Here is a 15,258-nt window from a genome sequence, read left to right on the forward strand (position 1 = left end):
TACTGTCGATTGTACCATCGATTGTTATTGAAGTGGTTGAGGCAACAAGTAGTTGGTTGGTCTCGACACATTAAGTACACGCAACGTGCCGCGTCGGTCGTCGGGTATACAGATACTTAAAGTAATTAAAACAGTTTGCATATTTATATAGCAGATTTGTTACGGTTTTTTCCTACCAGTAAAACTCAGTTGTGTGGTTGAATTTGTTTTTGGTTTTTTTTCAAAATATAAATTGTGCTACAAACCAATAGAGCGAGAGAGAGAGAGAGAGAGAGAGCAGTCAGTCAGTCAGTGGCCTGCAAATGTTTTAAACAAACTCGAAAGATCGTGCACACCTAAGACCCCCCTCCCCTTCCATGCATAAATATTTATGTACATATGTATGTATACATAGTATGTACTAAGAAAGACATCTCGTACGACGACTTGGAGAGGGCGGCATTCGTTTGTGTCTTTATCTTTTCCTCCGCCAAATGCACCCACACACATGTGCACTGGCGGCTGACTGCTGCTTGCTGCCATATCTGTGTACATATGTGGTCCACCCATCTGTTGATTTGCGACCTTGCAACGATATAATTACTATTTAAAATGTTGTGATAGTACCAATGCGATTTCCATTTGATAATAGCTCTCTCTCTATACCGCTGACTAGACGTCTACTTACAGAATATCCATACCGTCTCTGTCTATCCGAGATGTGGGTGAAAAAGTTCTGAGCAAGTCGCTCAGAATGTAAGATGATTCATATAGTAGATGATCCCTCAACCTCCCCATGGGCATGAAACACTTTTCTTTCTGATAATGCATTACTCATGCAAATTTCAGCCAAATATTACATACTTTAGTAGATGTCTGCCTTCAAATATACAATACTCTTCTCGAATACTCGTCGTACACGTGTCCAGTACACATTTGTATAAAACTTTCACTTTAGTAATTTGTTTGCATTCCCATAAATAAATAAGCAAATGTCTGAAAGGTGTGTACGTGTACCCAATACGCATGAGTCGTAAATAAGGGCCACTAAGCCTGACTCATCCCATCCCATCCCATCGTTGGATGGTCTGTGGCTTGGGAATATTTGCAAAGTTTTGCAGTTGGTCGGTCTTAATAAAGGAAGGGGAATCACAGCCCTAACCCAAGCTTCACTCACGAGAAACTTTACAACAAACTGGAAAATCTCATGCGTCATTCCACAGAAAAGCAAAGCAAAGCAAAGCAACAGATTTGGAGTACGAGAAGAATGTTTGTTAATTATGATTAATTCTGACTAATCATGTGCGTTATTTTTTGAGTGACGTAAGCCCAAAGTATATGCTACATATATTTTTAGATGAGCATACAACAATATGAGGGCTGCTCTCTCCCTCTATCTCTCTCTCTGTCTCTCTGTCTGCTGTGTTTGCTTACAAAACATAATTAATTGTTGATTTGATGGGCTATTCAGTAAATAAAACCACGAACTCACATAGCCTTCGTTTCCCGGTTACTCTTGATAAAAACCGCTGATTATTTTATATACTATACATATATAAACAATTTAAAATCAAATATAGTCGCAAGTGGTTTTCATGAAAGGAAAACTACAAGTGAATTAAATTTAACAGATTCATCAATCACTATATCACTGTAGAAAATTATAGATTTTGTCGCATATATATTTTAATCGCCTTGAGAAATTGAGCTAATTTGTAAAGAAATTTTTTGAGTAGTTCTCTTATCTTAATTATAATTGATATTGGGTGTAACGAAGGATCACAATAGTTCTGGTTTGACAACTGATAATGACTGGTAAAGGCTAAAGGGCGAGAGTCCTCTCACAGGCGTCGGCTGGCTCTAGGTAAATTTACTTATTAGGTGGTGTCGTCACCACATCTGCTCTCTTTCGAGGACCATCCGTTTGTCAGTATGCTTGCAAGCGTGCGTAAAGTACGTAAAGCGTTTGCTCTCTTTCCAACGCTTATCTCTCCAAGAGCCACGAGAGCGTGGATGCTCCTCACTGCAGCGGACGACACCACCCTTAAGTAATTTCATCATGGGCTCTCTCGATCCCCGCAAAGCCTTACACAAATTTAATCGTTTTTAAATTATTATTTGGCCTATCAGTTAGTTAGTAATACCCACCAAAGACACGATTGCTTTTAACCGCTACTACAAATTCCCTTATCTATGTGGAGGTGTTGTTGTTTACAATCAAACCACTTCTTAGACTTTATCAAATAATTGCCGCCATTAACAGTCATTACTATTAAGACATTAAAGCCACAAGGTTCTTTTATTTTCAAGCTGTATAGATTATCTAGATTATGTGTAGCATATAGTATAGTACGTGTAGTAGTATGTGCTTAACCATGACAACAACTGTATAAATAGGAAAAACAAAAACTTGTACGAACTCTGCTTTGTTATTTGTTCCGTTAGTTAAATATTTTCAACGTTGAAATTAAACCCTAGAGTGTTTGCATATTTTACCTTTTTCCAGTACTTGAATCTCACACACAGGAACACCACCTAGAAATCTCCCCATAATGTATCCCTTTGTAAGTAGCAAAATCCCATTTTTTATTTTATGTATTTATTTTTAATATCATCATAGCTTTATTTTAACCACACCACAATTTTTGGCACGTTAATCTTACATTTTTGAAACTTTATAAACACATTGTACAAAGAATATAAACAAAATTGTACCTAAGCATTTCTTTATGATTTTTGCTTTGGTTTTTGGGGGGTAGTAAAAAGTATTTAATGAGTTGCTTGGAAAAACAATTTAACAAAATAAACAGGAAATAAATTTAATTTTCATATAATTTGTTTATAGAGAAAGTTTTTTCAATAACAAAAATCCATTTGGCAGCGTGGATGATACTTGATCTACGTTTACACGTGACTGACAATTTGTCATTCAGCTTTAAAAAAAAAACCCTCATGGTGAATGGAATGTCCATGGTCCCTCTCCGAAACGAATGTATCCTTTCGCTTATGGGTAATTTTTACATTGAATCAACGTGTCCGACTGTCCGCTCAGAGTGTGCCTTGACTGTATTTCTGTCAGGAAATATTATAGTATTTTGTTTTTGCTCTGCCTAAAGCCCACAACACAGAGAATGTGAACCGAAAAGCTTTCATTATTCCAAATTATTTATTACATCTTCGAAAAAAGATACAAAATCTGCAAAACTAATCTGAAATTGAAAATGTTTTTGGTGAGCGCTTTTCTCGTAGATAATTATCAATTGTGAATATTTTCGACTTTTATAGGGTTCTGGAATGCCTTATTCATCGCATCCACCTACTACTAATGAGCCACCACCAAATGCGGCACCCTTTGGAGCTGGTTGGGTGCCACCGATGCAGCAGAATTCACTATACACCTCCACGCCGCCATACCCACCACAGCCAAGCCATCACCAACCCCACCAACCCCATCAACCCCATCAGTATCCACCCAGTCAGCATGGTGGCTATCCACCCTATCCGGCATCATCCGCCTCCGCATCCGCATCCTACCCGTATCCCAACTCCAATCCGTATCCTAATCACAACTCAAATCCATACCCAGTGACACAATCGCATCCTTCCCCATCCCCGTCCCATAGCCATAGCCATAACATTCATCAGCTGCATGGGGGCGCTCAGGCTGCTCCGTATCCGTATCCAGGGGCCCAACCAGCTACCAATTCCCCCTATCCCACTGGCAGTGGATTCACTCCAGCCATGACAGCCGGATACGATGCTGGGCATGGTCATGGTCATGGCCATGGCCAATGGCAGGGTCAATGGCATGGGCATGAGCATGGGCACGGGCACGCGCATCGGTCACCCACAGCTCACAAAGAGGTTTGTCATCAATCAAGCTGGGCCACCACCAACGCACCACCAAAAACAGCATTCCCTTTCTTTACTGGGAAACTGCATTTCCATCCATAGAACCATAATCCTGGGACGTCATTGTTTCTAATAAATCTCATGCATACACATACTCTTCCAGGGAACGCCCACTCTATTCCCTGCACAAGGCTTTGATCCCGTCAAGGATGCCCACGACTTGCGCAAGGCCATGAAGGGCTTCGGCACGGATGAGAATGCGCTCATCAATATCATCTGCAGGCGTACGAACGAACAGCGCCAGGAGATCCAGCGCCAGTACAAGACCCATTTTGGCAAGGACCTGATCGAGGACATCAAATCGGAGACGAGCGGTAATTTTGAGAAGTTGCTCGTGGGTCTGCTCCACCCGATTGTCGACTACTACTGTGCAGAGCTGAACGATGCCATGGCCGGCATTGGCACGGACGAAGAGGTACTCATCGAGATCCTCTGCACGCTATCCAACATGGAGATATACACCATCAAAAACCAGTACTTACGCTGTAAGTTGTCAATGCACTGCAAAATATATCAGACATAGGACATCACCCATGGATCTGCCCATCTTTTTAGTGTACGGCGCACATCTGGAGTCCGAGCTGAAGTCGGAGACATCGGGCAACTTTAAGCGTTTGCTCACCTCGCTCTGCACAGCAGCACGCGACGAGAGCGGTCGCATCGATCCCGATCAGGCCAAGGATGATGCCAGGGAGCTGCTGAAAGCGGGCGAACTACGTGTCGGCACCGACGAGAGCATGTTCAACATGATCCTGTGCCAAAGGAACTATGCACAATTGAAGATGGTGAGTGGCAAATGGTTGCCCTCGTGAATGGATGGTTTTAATAGTTCTATTCTTTGTAGATATTCCAAGAGTATGAGGGCATGACCGGCCACTCGCTGGAGAAGGCCATCAAGAAGGAGTTCTCCGGTGACATTATGGAGGGCCTGATTGCCATTTTCCGTTGTGTGACCAACAAGGCGGACTACTTTGCCTCACGTTTGCACAAGGCCATGGCTGGCATCGGCACCAACGACACCCAGCTGATCCGTGTCATCATTACACGCTGCGAGGTATACAGGCAATCGGAGATTGGTCATTTGTCGGATTTTGTCTAACAAAGCTCTATTCTCTTTCCTTCAGATTGATATGTCGGACATTAAAGTGGCCTTTGAGCGTCTGTATGGCAAGTCTCTAAAGAGCTGGATCAAGGTATGATCTGATGAATGAAAATTAAGACTCTCATCTAAATTGTATATTTTACTTTCGTTGCAGGGCGACACTTCTGGCCATTATAAGCATGCCCTTTACGCACTGGTGGGGGAGCAGCGCTCATCTTAAGTTTATTCCTATTATTAATTATTCAAATTAAATCAAATCAAAAGCAAAAAAAAAAAGGTTCAATTATTCGAATATGTATTCTCTTTTTCCTATGTATTTTATTATAATTTACATATATGTATACGTACGTACACACACGCCCAGGGAGATGGACAATGTTGATGACGATGACCAACTTTTTGTAGACACTAAGTGCTCACAGATATTACCTGAATTGTCAGTAATTTGTTATAAACAATTTTTAAGCAAGCCAAGAAAGCCAAATATTTGAATGGTTCTACTCCTCCACTCACCACACCCTACATACACATACATTCAAAGGGCAAAACGATTTTCCCTTAAACACACAATTCTTTATTTTATTATTCTTTAAATTGTACAATAAAAAACTACCAGTACGAGCAACCAGTGAAAATAGATTAGATTTACTTCATCGATCTGTGCCTAAAAATGTAAATCTATTGCCTATGCTGAAGCATTTAAAAAACTTTCGAAAACATACACCGAAATATTGTATTGTAGAATAGTATGCATTTTCAATCATTACACTTTTATAAATATATCTACCATACATTTATTGTATTTGGAAAATGGGTTTTAAGGTAACTAAGGCCTCTTCCTCCAGTTTGCTCTCAAAATAATAAACTATTATAAATGTTGTTCTTTCTCCATTAAATGGCATGTGTTGAGTTATTTATTGGGCTAACAAAATATTCCTACATCCCTTTTTGATAGTATATTTTCAAACCCCAGCCATCCCCAGTATGGTCACCGATTCCAGAATGGTATTCAATTTGTTTTGGCAACCGAAAAAATGAAAAAATAACACATTAAATCAACACATTTGGCGAATTTTCTTAAATTTCTAGAGTTCCATTTAAAAAAAATGATTCTACATTTCTATGTCTAGAATACATGTAAGATTGCACTGTGGCACAGGCACAACATAATTGACCAATAGGTGTCGCTCATTTAGTCTACACTACAACTACACGCCATGTAGCAGATCTCCAAATGAAAACAAAAAGAAATAAAGCGCAATCAAACTTGGAATGTTTTCTTTGCTATATGTGGTCCAATTTGCCCGTGACATGCCTTCTTTTGATTGGCAAAAGCCCTCTTCATCGATTTGCGAAAAGCCGCCAAAAAAAGATAACGATTTTTCGAGTAACACAACGAAATGGAATACCTTTTACTTCATGACCCGAACTTCGATGAACATGGAATCGTTGCGCAAATAGTTCCGACTGGTGATGACCTTGTGGGGTATGTGAAAGTACTGGTTGCTCTGGATGAAGTCGTCGCTCTTCTTGCGCACAAAAATCGTCTTCACGTAGTCCTGGGCCTCCACCAGATTCGAGCACTGATCACGGATCACGACCTCGGCTTGCAGGCGACAGGGCCAGGCCAGCAATGGATCGTATTCTCCGGATAGCACATTCAGGCAGGCAATCATATTGCGACCCTTCCAAGTGCCCTTGCCGTTCAAGTAGATATCCAGCTGGGAATAAAGAAAGAATATTGATTAAAATATACCTTTTAGATGGAAAGATACAAATTGGACGCACCCTTAGAGCATAGCCAAATGCCTTATTGGAGAACATGGCGGAATGCAGTATGGTGTCGTACTGCTTGGCCTCGTCCAGCTTCTTGGAGTAATCCTTGATGCGAAAGATCAGATGACCTGCAATCGACTATTTAGCAATCATTCGGAATGTGCCCCGGATTTCCTGGACTTACCCCTTATATTCTGAACACTGGCGATGCGCTGTTGCATGGCCATTTGGTTCTCCAGATCGGACAGGTTCTGCATGGTCTGGTGGAGGGACCGATCCAGATCCTGCACCACATTCTGCAGCTTATCGCAGCGCTCTTCCGTCTCGCACACAATATTTTTGACATTCTTTACCTCATAGTCGAGGGTCGCCTGCTTATTGGTGGCATAGTCGCTGTTACCCAGTTTGGTTTTAATATCCTCATTGATTTGCTGCAGGAACTCCTCAATCCGAAAGAACTTATCCCTGAGGATTATCCCTTAAGCTTGATGTAAACAGACCTTTTCAAATGTGTTTGCAGCACTCACCGATTCAGTCTTTCGTTCTCAAAGATCAGTTCTTCGAGCTTGAGGATGTTGTCGTTCAGCTGGTTCTGGTGGAAGGTCACATCGATCGACAGCTGGTTCACCAGCTTCTGCGCCTCATCCAATTTGATCTCGACTTGTTCCTTCAAGGACTTCACACCAGAGAGAACACGATCAATAAGGGCAGGCGATCAGAGATCTGAACGTGGACCCACCTGAGTGATATTGCAACAGTATTGAAAGTCTATTTGATTCTGCTCCTCTGCATAGGCCCGCTGAGAGGCGTCCTCCTCCAGCTGGCGGCGCAGACCCCCAAGGGTCTCGTCCGTGCCTCGGGTCCAGTCCTCGACCACCTGGTTCTGCTTGCGTATGTTGCCCACATCGGTGATCAGATGCAATCGCTGGCGTATCTCCTCGTTGAGCACCGAGCGTATGGTGCTGATGTCCTGCTCGAGGACCTGCAGCCGATGATCGGGCTGCTGATCCAGCCTATCCATGCTGACGCTCAGCCGCTGATTGTTCAGATTCTTGGATCGGGGACACTCCTTCAGGTGGGAGCGCATGCGAATGCGCGGTATGAACACTTGACAGCTGTTCGGGCACTCCTCTAGCACCTGGCCGCAGTGTATCAGATGTTCCTGGAACACAGCCACTGATCAGCATCCGATCAGATCCGACTTTATGGTAATTTTACTCACTGTGAATGTCTGGGCGTCGAACCATTCATTACAGAACAGACACGAGGACTTTTCATACTTGACGATCGTCGTGGATTTGGGCTGATTCGGATTCTGGCTCTGAATCTGATTCTGTGTCTGACTGTCCGATAGGTCTTCCCTCGACAATGCCTTGTTCAGCGACATAGTATGTGTGGTGTGTGGAAAAATAAGTATTTTCTTTATTATAATATACAACGATCCATTAACGCACTGGCGTTACGAGAACCGCCCTAAACTAAACTAAATTCCGTGTTGAAAATAAATGATTATGAATTTTCTTCCTGACATAGTCATACACCACACCACACACACACTCCGCTAGGTACAGATATAGATTTGCACTTGTGTGGTGGCATTAGGCCGTCCGTGAAATCTATACCAACAACCATTGGGGCGCAGGGGTATGGGTAGGGGTACCACTGATAGCACACATCACAGCACATTTGATTTGGGGAAACAATCGAATTATATTGACCACTAACCCAGCGAACTCTTCGCCTGCTCTCCATAAAACGCTGCTAGCCAATCGGTCGGTCCTCTAGTAACGTTCTCCATCGGCCAACATATTGCCGCGAATGAATGCCATGCCCCATGTACGTTTGTATGGCCTGTATCTTTGTCGTCGCACCTGTAGCCTACCTGTACCCATATGTGTGTGTGCGAGAGATATCATTATCAATGAAAATGGCTTCATAATCAAAAGTTTCGGTATTTCCTCAGCGAAATGCGAATGAGAACGACGCCAGCACCAACATCACCCCCTCAAAGATAACGTAAAGCGTTGCTCGATGAACGTGAGAGGCCGCACCGACATGACAGGTGCCCCTACCCCTGCGCCGAAGGCAGGGCTTTGCAATGCCCTCTGTATATGACTCAGGCAGGGACTGGAATCGGACTGGGACTGGGAGTCGTCAGCAACGAAAATAGTTGGCAAAATCCAGTGCAAATAATTACAGATAATGTGTGGAAATGAAAGTAAACACATATAAATATACATACCTACATTTATGCTGTTCCTTCAGTAAAAGTGAGTTCTATGATCCTACAGCAAGGCATTTTCTGCATACAATGCTCTACTATTATCTTACAGGTTAAAACCTGTAAGAATCCATCTGGTAATCCATATTCTAGCTATTAGAGAACTCCTTTAACAATGAGAATAATACAGAAGGAAATACTGCCAAAGATACATACTTTGGATACCCTATCGATAAATGTGAAGAAATGCTTCGGTCTGGCATAAAAACATATAGAATGTAATTTTGGAAAATTTGCATAATTAGTGGCTTGTTTCGCTGGGCATTAAGCCACACAGATATCTTTAAAAAGAACACCTTACCATCCAAAATATATTTTGTAAAAATTGGTAAAAAAAAAAAATACTCAACTTTGGCTTGATATATCTCTTATTGGATATAAATCCCAATCTAGTGCCTTTCCTATACCCATTCATAAGAGAACCGCAATGCCGCCCAACTGTAGCGCAATCTAACTCTGTATTCCGATATTTACAATAGAGAGTAGAGCAAATTAGTTTCTAGTACGCCCCCCTAACTCGATGTGGTTCCAGACACACACACAGATAGTAGATAGTAGATACTATTGTATCTAGCATGCGCGAAGAATTTTACTAGTGCGTGAGATCAGGGTCGCGTATGTTCTCCGGGAGATAAATATGAAGAAAGACACAGCACTTCGATTTTTCAACAAAACAATAGTTTTTTTTCGTCTTAGAAATAAAAAGATATGTACACATAAGGGGGAAAATAAATTAATAATCAGTATAAAAAAAACAACTATGGCCTAGGGTGGATCTACAGGTAGGTGGACTCGAACTTTTCGCGCAGCTTCAGTTTTCGCTGTTTGCCGGGAAAGATGCTGAAGTGCTTGATGTTGAGGCCACGCTGCAGCATACGGATGGTGAAGTCCGGGACCAGGCAGGCCACAGAAACGAGTAAGACCCACAGCCAGACTGGCAGGGAGGCCAACAGATTATTGTAGGCCCAGTATATGTCGGTGTCGTAGTCCCTGAAATAAACAAGAAGCAACGCTAGAGCGGGGGATGGGGGATGTGGTATGGAAGAAGCACTTACAGATTGATAACATTGTAGATAACCGTTGTGACCATAAAGCCCAGTATGGAGATAACCAGCGTAAAGATGTACCAATACGACAGATACATCGACTCCAGCCAGAGCTTGAGGTTAACCACGATCACCACGCCCCAGATGAGTAGTGTGCCAAAGCAGGAGAAGGCCGCTGTCTGGCCAACGCTCAGGATCACATTGTTGAAGGAGAACATGCAGAAGGCAAAGTAGAATATGATGACCGCATGGTACATGGCAAAGAGCACCCACATCAGGAAGTAGGGCCAATGGAGCTGCTTGTTGTCCGTGTTTTTCTTATACAGCTGAGGGGTTCTGTTTAAATAGATTAAGGGATTACATATGGTTGATGCCTTCTGGTTCTGACTGTCTGATTGTCTCACCTCATCAGCTTCTCTTCGGTATAGGGCTTCTCGGTGATGGCAATGAACAGAATGGGCAGCGATGTATAGATCACATTGTACAGGGTCAGAAAGAGTGAGTCGTAGACAGAAGACGATGAAAAGAGTGTATGGAATTGGAACAGAAACATAATCCCCATAAACACAATGTTCTTGTAGAAAAAGTACAGCACCAGCAGTGACAGCCGTACACTGTGGTAGTGTCCGTGGACCAGGAGCAACCGTTTCAGCATACAGAACTTGGCAAAGGAAAAGTCCGCACATCGTGCCGCCTGCCTGCCCTCACGGCCCATAATGCCGATGCCCACATGTGCCTCCTGGATCATGGACACGTCGTTGGCCCCATCCCCGATGGAGGCCGTGTTGTAGTTCTCATTCGATGTCTTGATCAATGCCACCACCTCGCTCTTCTGCAGCGGACTGAGGCGACAGCACAGCACGGCCGTGCACTTGACGGCCACGTCCCGGAACTCTTTGGCCACCTCGGACAGGGCCACGGCCAGACTCTTGCCGTCGATCAGCAGGGCACACTCCTGGCCAATGCCAAAGATCACCTCACGATCCAGGGCATTCAAGTGCAGCAGCATATCCTCGCGGTTCTTGCACTCGATGATAAAGTACTTTTTCGCATCGGGCGGTATGTGGCCACAGGCTAGGGCTATGTTCAGGGCCGTCTCCACCTTGTCGCCGGTAAGTACCCAGATTTTGATGCCAGCCGCTTGCAGGGAGACCAGCGTATCGGCCACATCATCCTGCAGAGCATCCTCCACAGCCGTTGCTCCGAGCAGATCGAGATCTATAAAGAAGTTGCAGATATATCGTTTGCCCTTTCTCTGTCTAATTCATGACTGATTTGATTGTTCCACTTACTGCTTTCAATCTTCGAGTAGCACTCTTCGCTGAGCTGCTTTCGGTTTTCGAGTGAACTATTGGCCTGGGCCAGTTCCTGCAGGAAGTCCCTATACTCCTCCTCCCCAATCATCCTGCGCGCTATGGCCAGTGTGCGCAAGCCAAGCCGTGCAAAGTCGCTGATATGATGATCCGTTTTGGTCACCAAGCCCGCAGAACTGTTGGCACACAGCGGGAACACGTAGCTCTCGGCTCCCTTGGTGTAGATCCACTTCTTGCCCTCCGCATCGCGCACTATGACACTCATGCGCTTGCGATCCGACGTGAATTCGAGGACATGCAGGCGATGGAACTTCTCCTCCTTCGGTTTGCCAATGGCGAAGGGACGCTTGTAGTCCATATGCGGCGGGACAATGCGCACGCTGAGTATTTCATCATCGTCGCCGGTGTAGACCAGGCCCAGATTGGCACAGGCCTCCACCAAGGCCTTTTCATCGGGACTCGAGGCCTGGTAGTCGAGGGTGCTTGAACGGAAAGGAGTGCAATTCAAATGGGGGGGATCATATGGATGTTGAGAATGCTTAAGTACTTACAATATAAAATCACGTATCTCGTTCTTCCTCCGCTGCGATTCGGCACGCACCAGAATAGTCGGCTGACGCGTGAAGGTCGGTGCCGCATACGACTCTCGCGAGTGGGTGCTGGGGGAGCGAAAGATGGCGCTGGTGGACGGCGTGATGCTGCCAATCGGATTGGAAAGATAGGCATTGGGCGCCCCGTAGGAATGGGCCCGGCGGTGGCCGAGAGCCGCACCATTTTGGGCCTCGCCAAAGTGCGGGAGGTCTCTCTCTGAGGTAGAGCGTTGGAATTGCAGTGAAATTGGACGAATGTTTGGCGAATGGATGGGCTGCTGGAGGCCAGCAGCTCCATTGCTGGGGGAGGAGGAGCCGCCACCATTCAGTTCAGTCTGATTGATCTGTGTGTCGCTGGTGGGGGCGATGTGCACCCGATTGGCGGGACGGGCAAAGTTGGGACTGCGCTTCACAACCTGCGGCCGCTTGCGCCTCTCCACGCTGTAGCTGTCGTCGGAGACCAGCAGGGGATTCACATCGGAGGAGGAGGAGGTTGTGGTGGTGGCGGCGGCTGCTCCATTCGGATGGGCAGACACCGAATTCTCGATGTTGTGGCTGACATTGAGCTCGCTCTGTTGACTAGAATTGTGGCTCTCCTCGGTGATATCCGATATGGAGTACATTTCAGGTGGTCCCGACTTGTTGGCCGTGACCGCAGGCTCTTTCTTGGTGCTGCTGCTGCTGGCGTCGGCCTCCTCCAGAGAGCCAGCGGCCACCTGGACAGTGTGGCATATGGTCAAGGCCTGGAAGAATACGCGCTGGTCCGCCTAAAGAACACATTTATCTGGTGGTTAAAATATACATTGAAAGCGAGTTCAGATCGGGACTTGCATTGAATTTGTTTATGTCCAGCAGGGCATGGGTCTCCTCTTCCTCCAGGCGCGTCTTCTTAAAGTGAAACTTTCGACCCGCTATCGAGCACTGCTGGAAGTTCATCTCGTTCTTGGTCAGAGTGCCCGTCTTGTCCGAGAAGAGTATGTTGATCTGGCCGAGCTCCTCGTTGAGGTTCGAGGTGTTTACGACACACTGCTGATCGGTATCGTTCTCGTACAGCTCCATGTCCCACTCCATGAAGAAGCCACCGATAACGCGCTGCAGCTCAATGGTGACATACAGCGAGATGGGTATCAGGTAGTTGAACAGGATCAGAAACGACAGATAGTCCTGCAAGAATTGCTTAACGCTGTAACTGTCTGTGGCATCCCCCAGATAGGTAAGCTTTGGTATCACAAACAGCTCATTGTAGCTGCAAATAGATGGGAAGATGGAAAGATATAGATAGATACAAAAGGGGGTATGAAATGTGTGGATGCTCACCGTTTCAGGAAGTACAGCAGCGTGACTATGGCTATCAGGGTCACGAGAATGACAATCAGGAATCGATTGATGTACGTCTCGCTGGAGGAGTTCTTGTTGCGTGTGAGCCGGCTGTTGAGCTGCAGCTTGGTGATCATGCCCGTGTAGACGGCACAGCCAATCACACACTCTGTGTTCTTAACACGGGACCCACGCAGCAGGACATTCTCGGCGGACAAAGGCAGCACACGCCCCTCGCCGCCCTTCAGCTCGATTTTGCCATTAAAGCTGTACAGATCGGTGGTGGGGTTCTCGCATTCGATCATGCCCAGCTTGTGCATATCCTGCAGATCGACGGTGGGCAGCTCCCGGGGCACTATCAGGGTCTTCAGATTCGATTCACCATCCAGATTGGCGGTGGTTATGAAGCACTTGCCATGCGGATCTGTTGTGCGCAACAGCACCAAATCGCACGGGACATCGCAGTCCTTTTCCACCACCACCAGGTCACCGGGCGCCACATCTTGAGATTTGATTATAGCCTCTACACCATCCCTGATAATCGTCACTAAACAGATATGGTTTAGTATATATATTAGAGGGGCTCTTGCAGGTATAGGTAGAATGGGTACGCACCTGGTGAGGCGTTCACCACGTTATCTGTTCTAAACCGTAGAATATCTTCATAGCCCTGCTTGGCGGCAGTGACGGCAATCACGAATACCAAGGGCAGCAGTGAGGTCATCGGCGACACAGGACTATCTACAAAAGACAACCAATTGAGGAATATAACCTGGCAAATACCTATGTATTGGGGTGAATATTTACCAATTAAAAGAGATATTATTGTCATCACCAGGAAGTAGAAATTGGCAATGCGTCGAAACTGTTCCAACAGATTTTGTGGCAGAAATGTGATCAATGTATATTTTGTTGATTTGATGCGATTCTGATTGGATGGCTTCTTCTTTTTGCCCAAATCGGGCCCGCCAATTTGTATTTGAAGCCAATCATTTATTGTACTAACTCTGGAGCCCTGGGAAAAGAACAGACAGGCTTGAAACAGCGATAAAGAAAGCGATAAATCGTTCAAACAAAACTTAAATCGATAACAAGCTTTTTCTTAGGAATTTTTGTATTATCAAGCGGTTCTATTTGTCGAACTGTGAATCATCTTCATAATCTACGGCCATATGTACTTAAATAATATCTTTCTAAAGTAGGTAGTAGTACATGTGCTCTCCCATGGGTGTAAAGCAATGCCCGACTGACGACGAATCTTTTTTCCAACTATCAATATGAATATGTTTGGGTAAAGGTTAATAGGGTTAATAAATATATACATATGTATATATGTACATATAGCTCTTCCTATGTGTCGCATAGCTCTATATATACATACATAGTTTCGTTTAAGAAAGTTCGGCACACACGCACCTTACGCCTGTGCCATTGGAATGTCTCCTTCAGATGATAGTGATAGTGATGATGATGATTCCAGTTGTAGGATTCCCGATCTATCGGCCAGACTCCGCCCGACGGCGCTTGTGGATAGGAGCCAATACGATCGATGCGTCGAAATCCGCTTAATTGCTCATGGCCGAAGAAATTCATTGTCTAACAACATCTGGGGCTTGGAGCAACGGGCATTTGGTAGCTGTTCGCGTACAAGATCATTCTCTGGGATCTGGGATGTTCTCTGTTGTAATGGGGAATTTTAGCGGGATTTCGTTTGTTCTGTTGTTGTTGTTGTTGTTGTTGTTGTTGTTGTTGTTGTGTATCCAAACAAACACCTGGCTGTTGCTATTGTTTTGTAGGGGATATGGCTATTGTTATTATTGTTATTCCATTTGGTCTCCCGCCCGAATCGCGTACACACCGTATATACACCGTATGTATGTACATTTATCGACTTTTTCTCAACACACATTTAAATGTGTATAACCTTAAAACGATGTTAAGT

General features: G+C 44.8%; 3 protein-coding genes across 7 annotated transcripts; 1 reads left to right on the forward strand and 2 right to left on the reverse strand.

Annotated features, from left to right (window-relative positions):
- The first annotated feature begins 12 nt into the window (after positions 1–12).
- Positions 13–5,795, forward strand: LOC108164756 (annexin B11). 4 transcript variants are annotated; one of them, XM_017300657.2, is made up of 8 exons: positions 13–121; positions 2,486–2,543; positions 3,265–3,843; positions 3,995–4,376; positions 4,447–4,676; positions 4,736–4,945; positions 5,016–5,084; positions 5,148–5,795. In XM_017300657.2, exons 2-8 carry the CDS (start codon positions 2,532–2,534, stop codon positions 5,211–5,213), a joined length of 1,548 nt encoding a protein of 515 aa, XP_017156146.1. In that variant the 5' UTR covers positions 13–121; positions 2,486–2,531; the 3' UTR covers positions 5,214–5,795. The 4 variants fall into 4 exon arrangements, with proteins under 4 accessions (XP_017156146.1, XP_017156148.1, XP_033248319.1 ...); XM_017300659.2 differs by lacking the exon at positions 3,265–3,843 and having other exon boundaries at positions 16–121; XM_033392428.1 differs by lacking the exons at positions 13–121; positions 2,486–2,543 and adding an exon at positions 3,101–3,209.
- Positions 5,796–5,938: 143 nt separating this feature from the next.
- Positions 5,939–8,603, reverse strand: LOC108164757 (TNF receptor-associated factor 3). Of its 2 annotated transcripts, XM_017300660.2 has the most exons (7): positions 8,495–8,603; positions 7,992–8,141; positions 7,509–7,931; positions 7,297–7,445; positions 6,954–7,234; positions 6,782–6,897; positions 5,939–6,714 (listed from the first exon to the last, which is right to left on the reverse strand). In XM_017300660.2, exons 1-7 carry the CDS (start codon positions 8,519–8,521, stop codon positions 6,406–6,408), a joined length of 1,455 nt encoding a protein of 484 aa, XP_017156149.1. In that variant the 5' UTR covers positions 8,522–8,603; the 3' UTR covers positions 5,939–6,405. The 2 variants fall into 2 exon arrangements, with proteins under 2 accessions (XP_017156149.1, XP_017156151.1); XM_017300662.2 differs by lacking the exon at positions 8,495–8,603 and having other exon boundaries at positions 7,992–8,254.
- Positions 8,604–9,706: 1,103 nt separating this feature from the next.
- LOC108164931 (probable phospholipid-transporting ATPase IF) lies at positions 9,707–15,258 on the reverse strand. Its single transcript, XM_017300920.2, has 10 exons — positions 14,733–15,258; positions 14,124–14,331; positions 13,932–14,057; positions 13,317–13,863; positions 12,831–13,245; positions 11,961–12,766; positions 11,389–11,891; positions 10,501–11,314; positions 10,106–10,432; positions 9,707–10,040 (listed from the first exon to the last, which is right to left on the reverse strand). Exons 1-10 carry the CDS (start codon positions 14,907–14,909, stop codon positions 9,827–9,829), a joined length of 4,137 nt encoding a protein of 1,378 aa, XP_017156409.1. The 5' UTR covers positions 14,910–15,258; the 3' UTR covers positions 9,707–9,826.

The sequence above is a fragment of the Drosophila miranda genome, chromosome XL, assembly GCF_003369915.1.
Source record: "Drosophila miranda strain MSH22 chromosome XL, D.miranda_PacBio2.1, whole genome shotgun sequence".
NCBI classification, from domain to species: Eukaryota; Metazoa; Arthropoda; class Insecta; order Diptera; family Drosophilidae; genus Drosophila; species Drosophila miranda.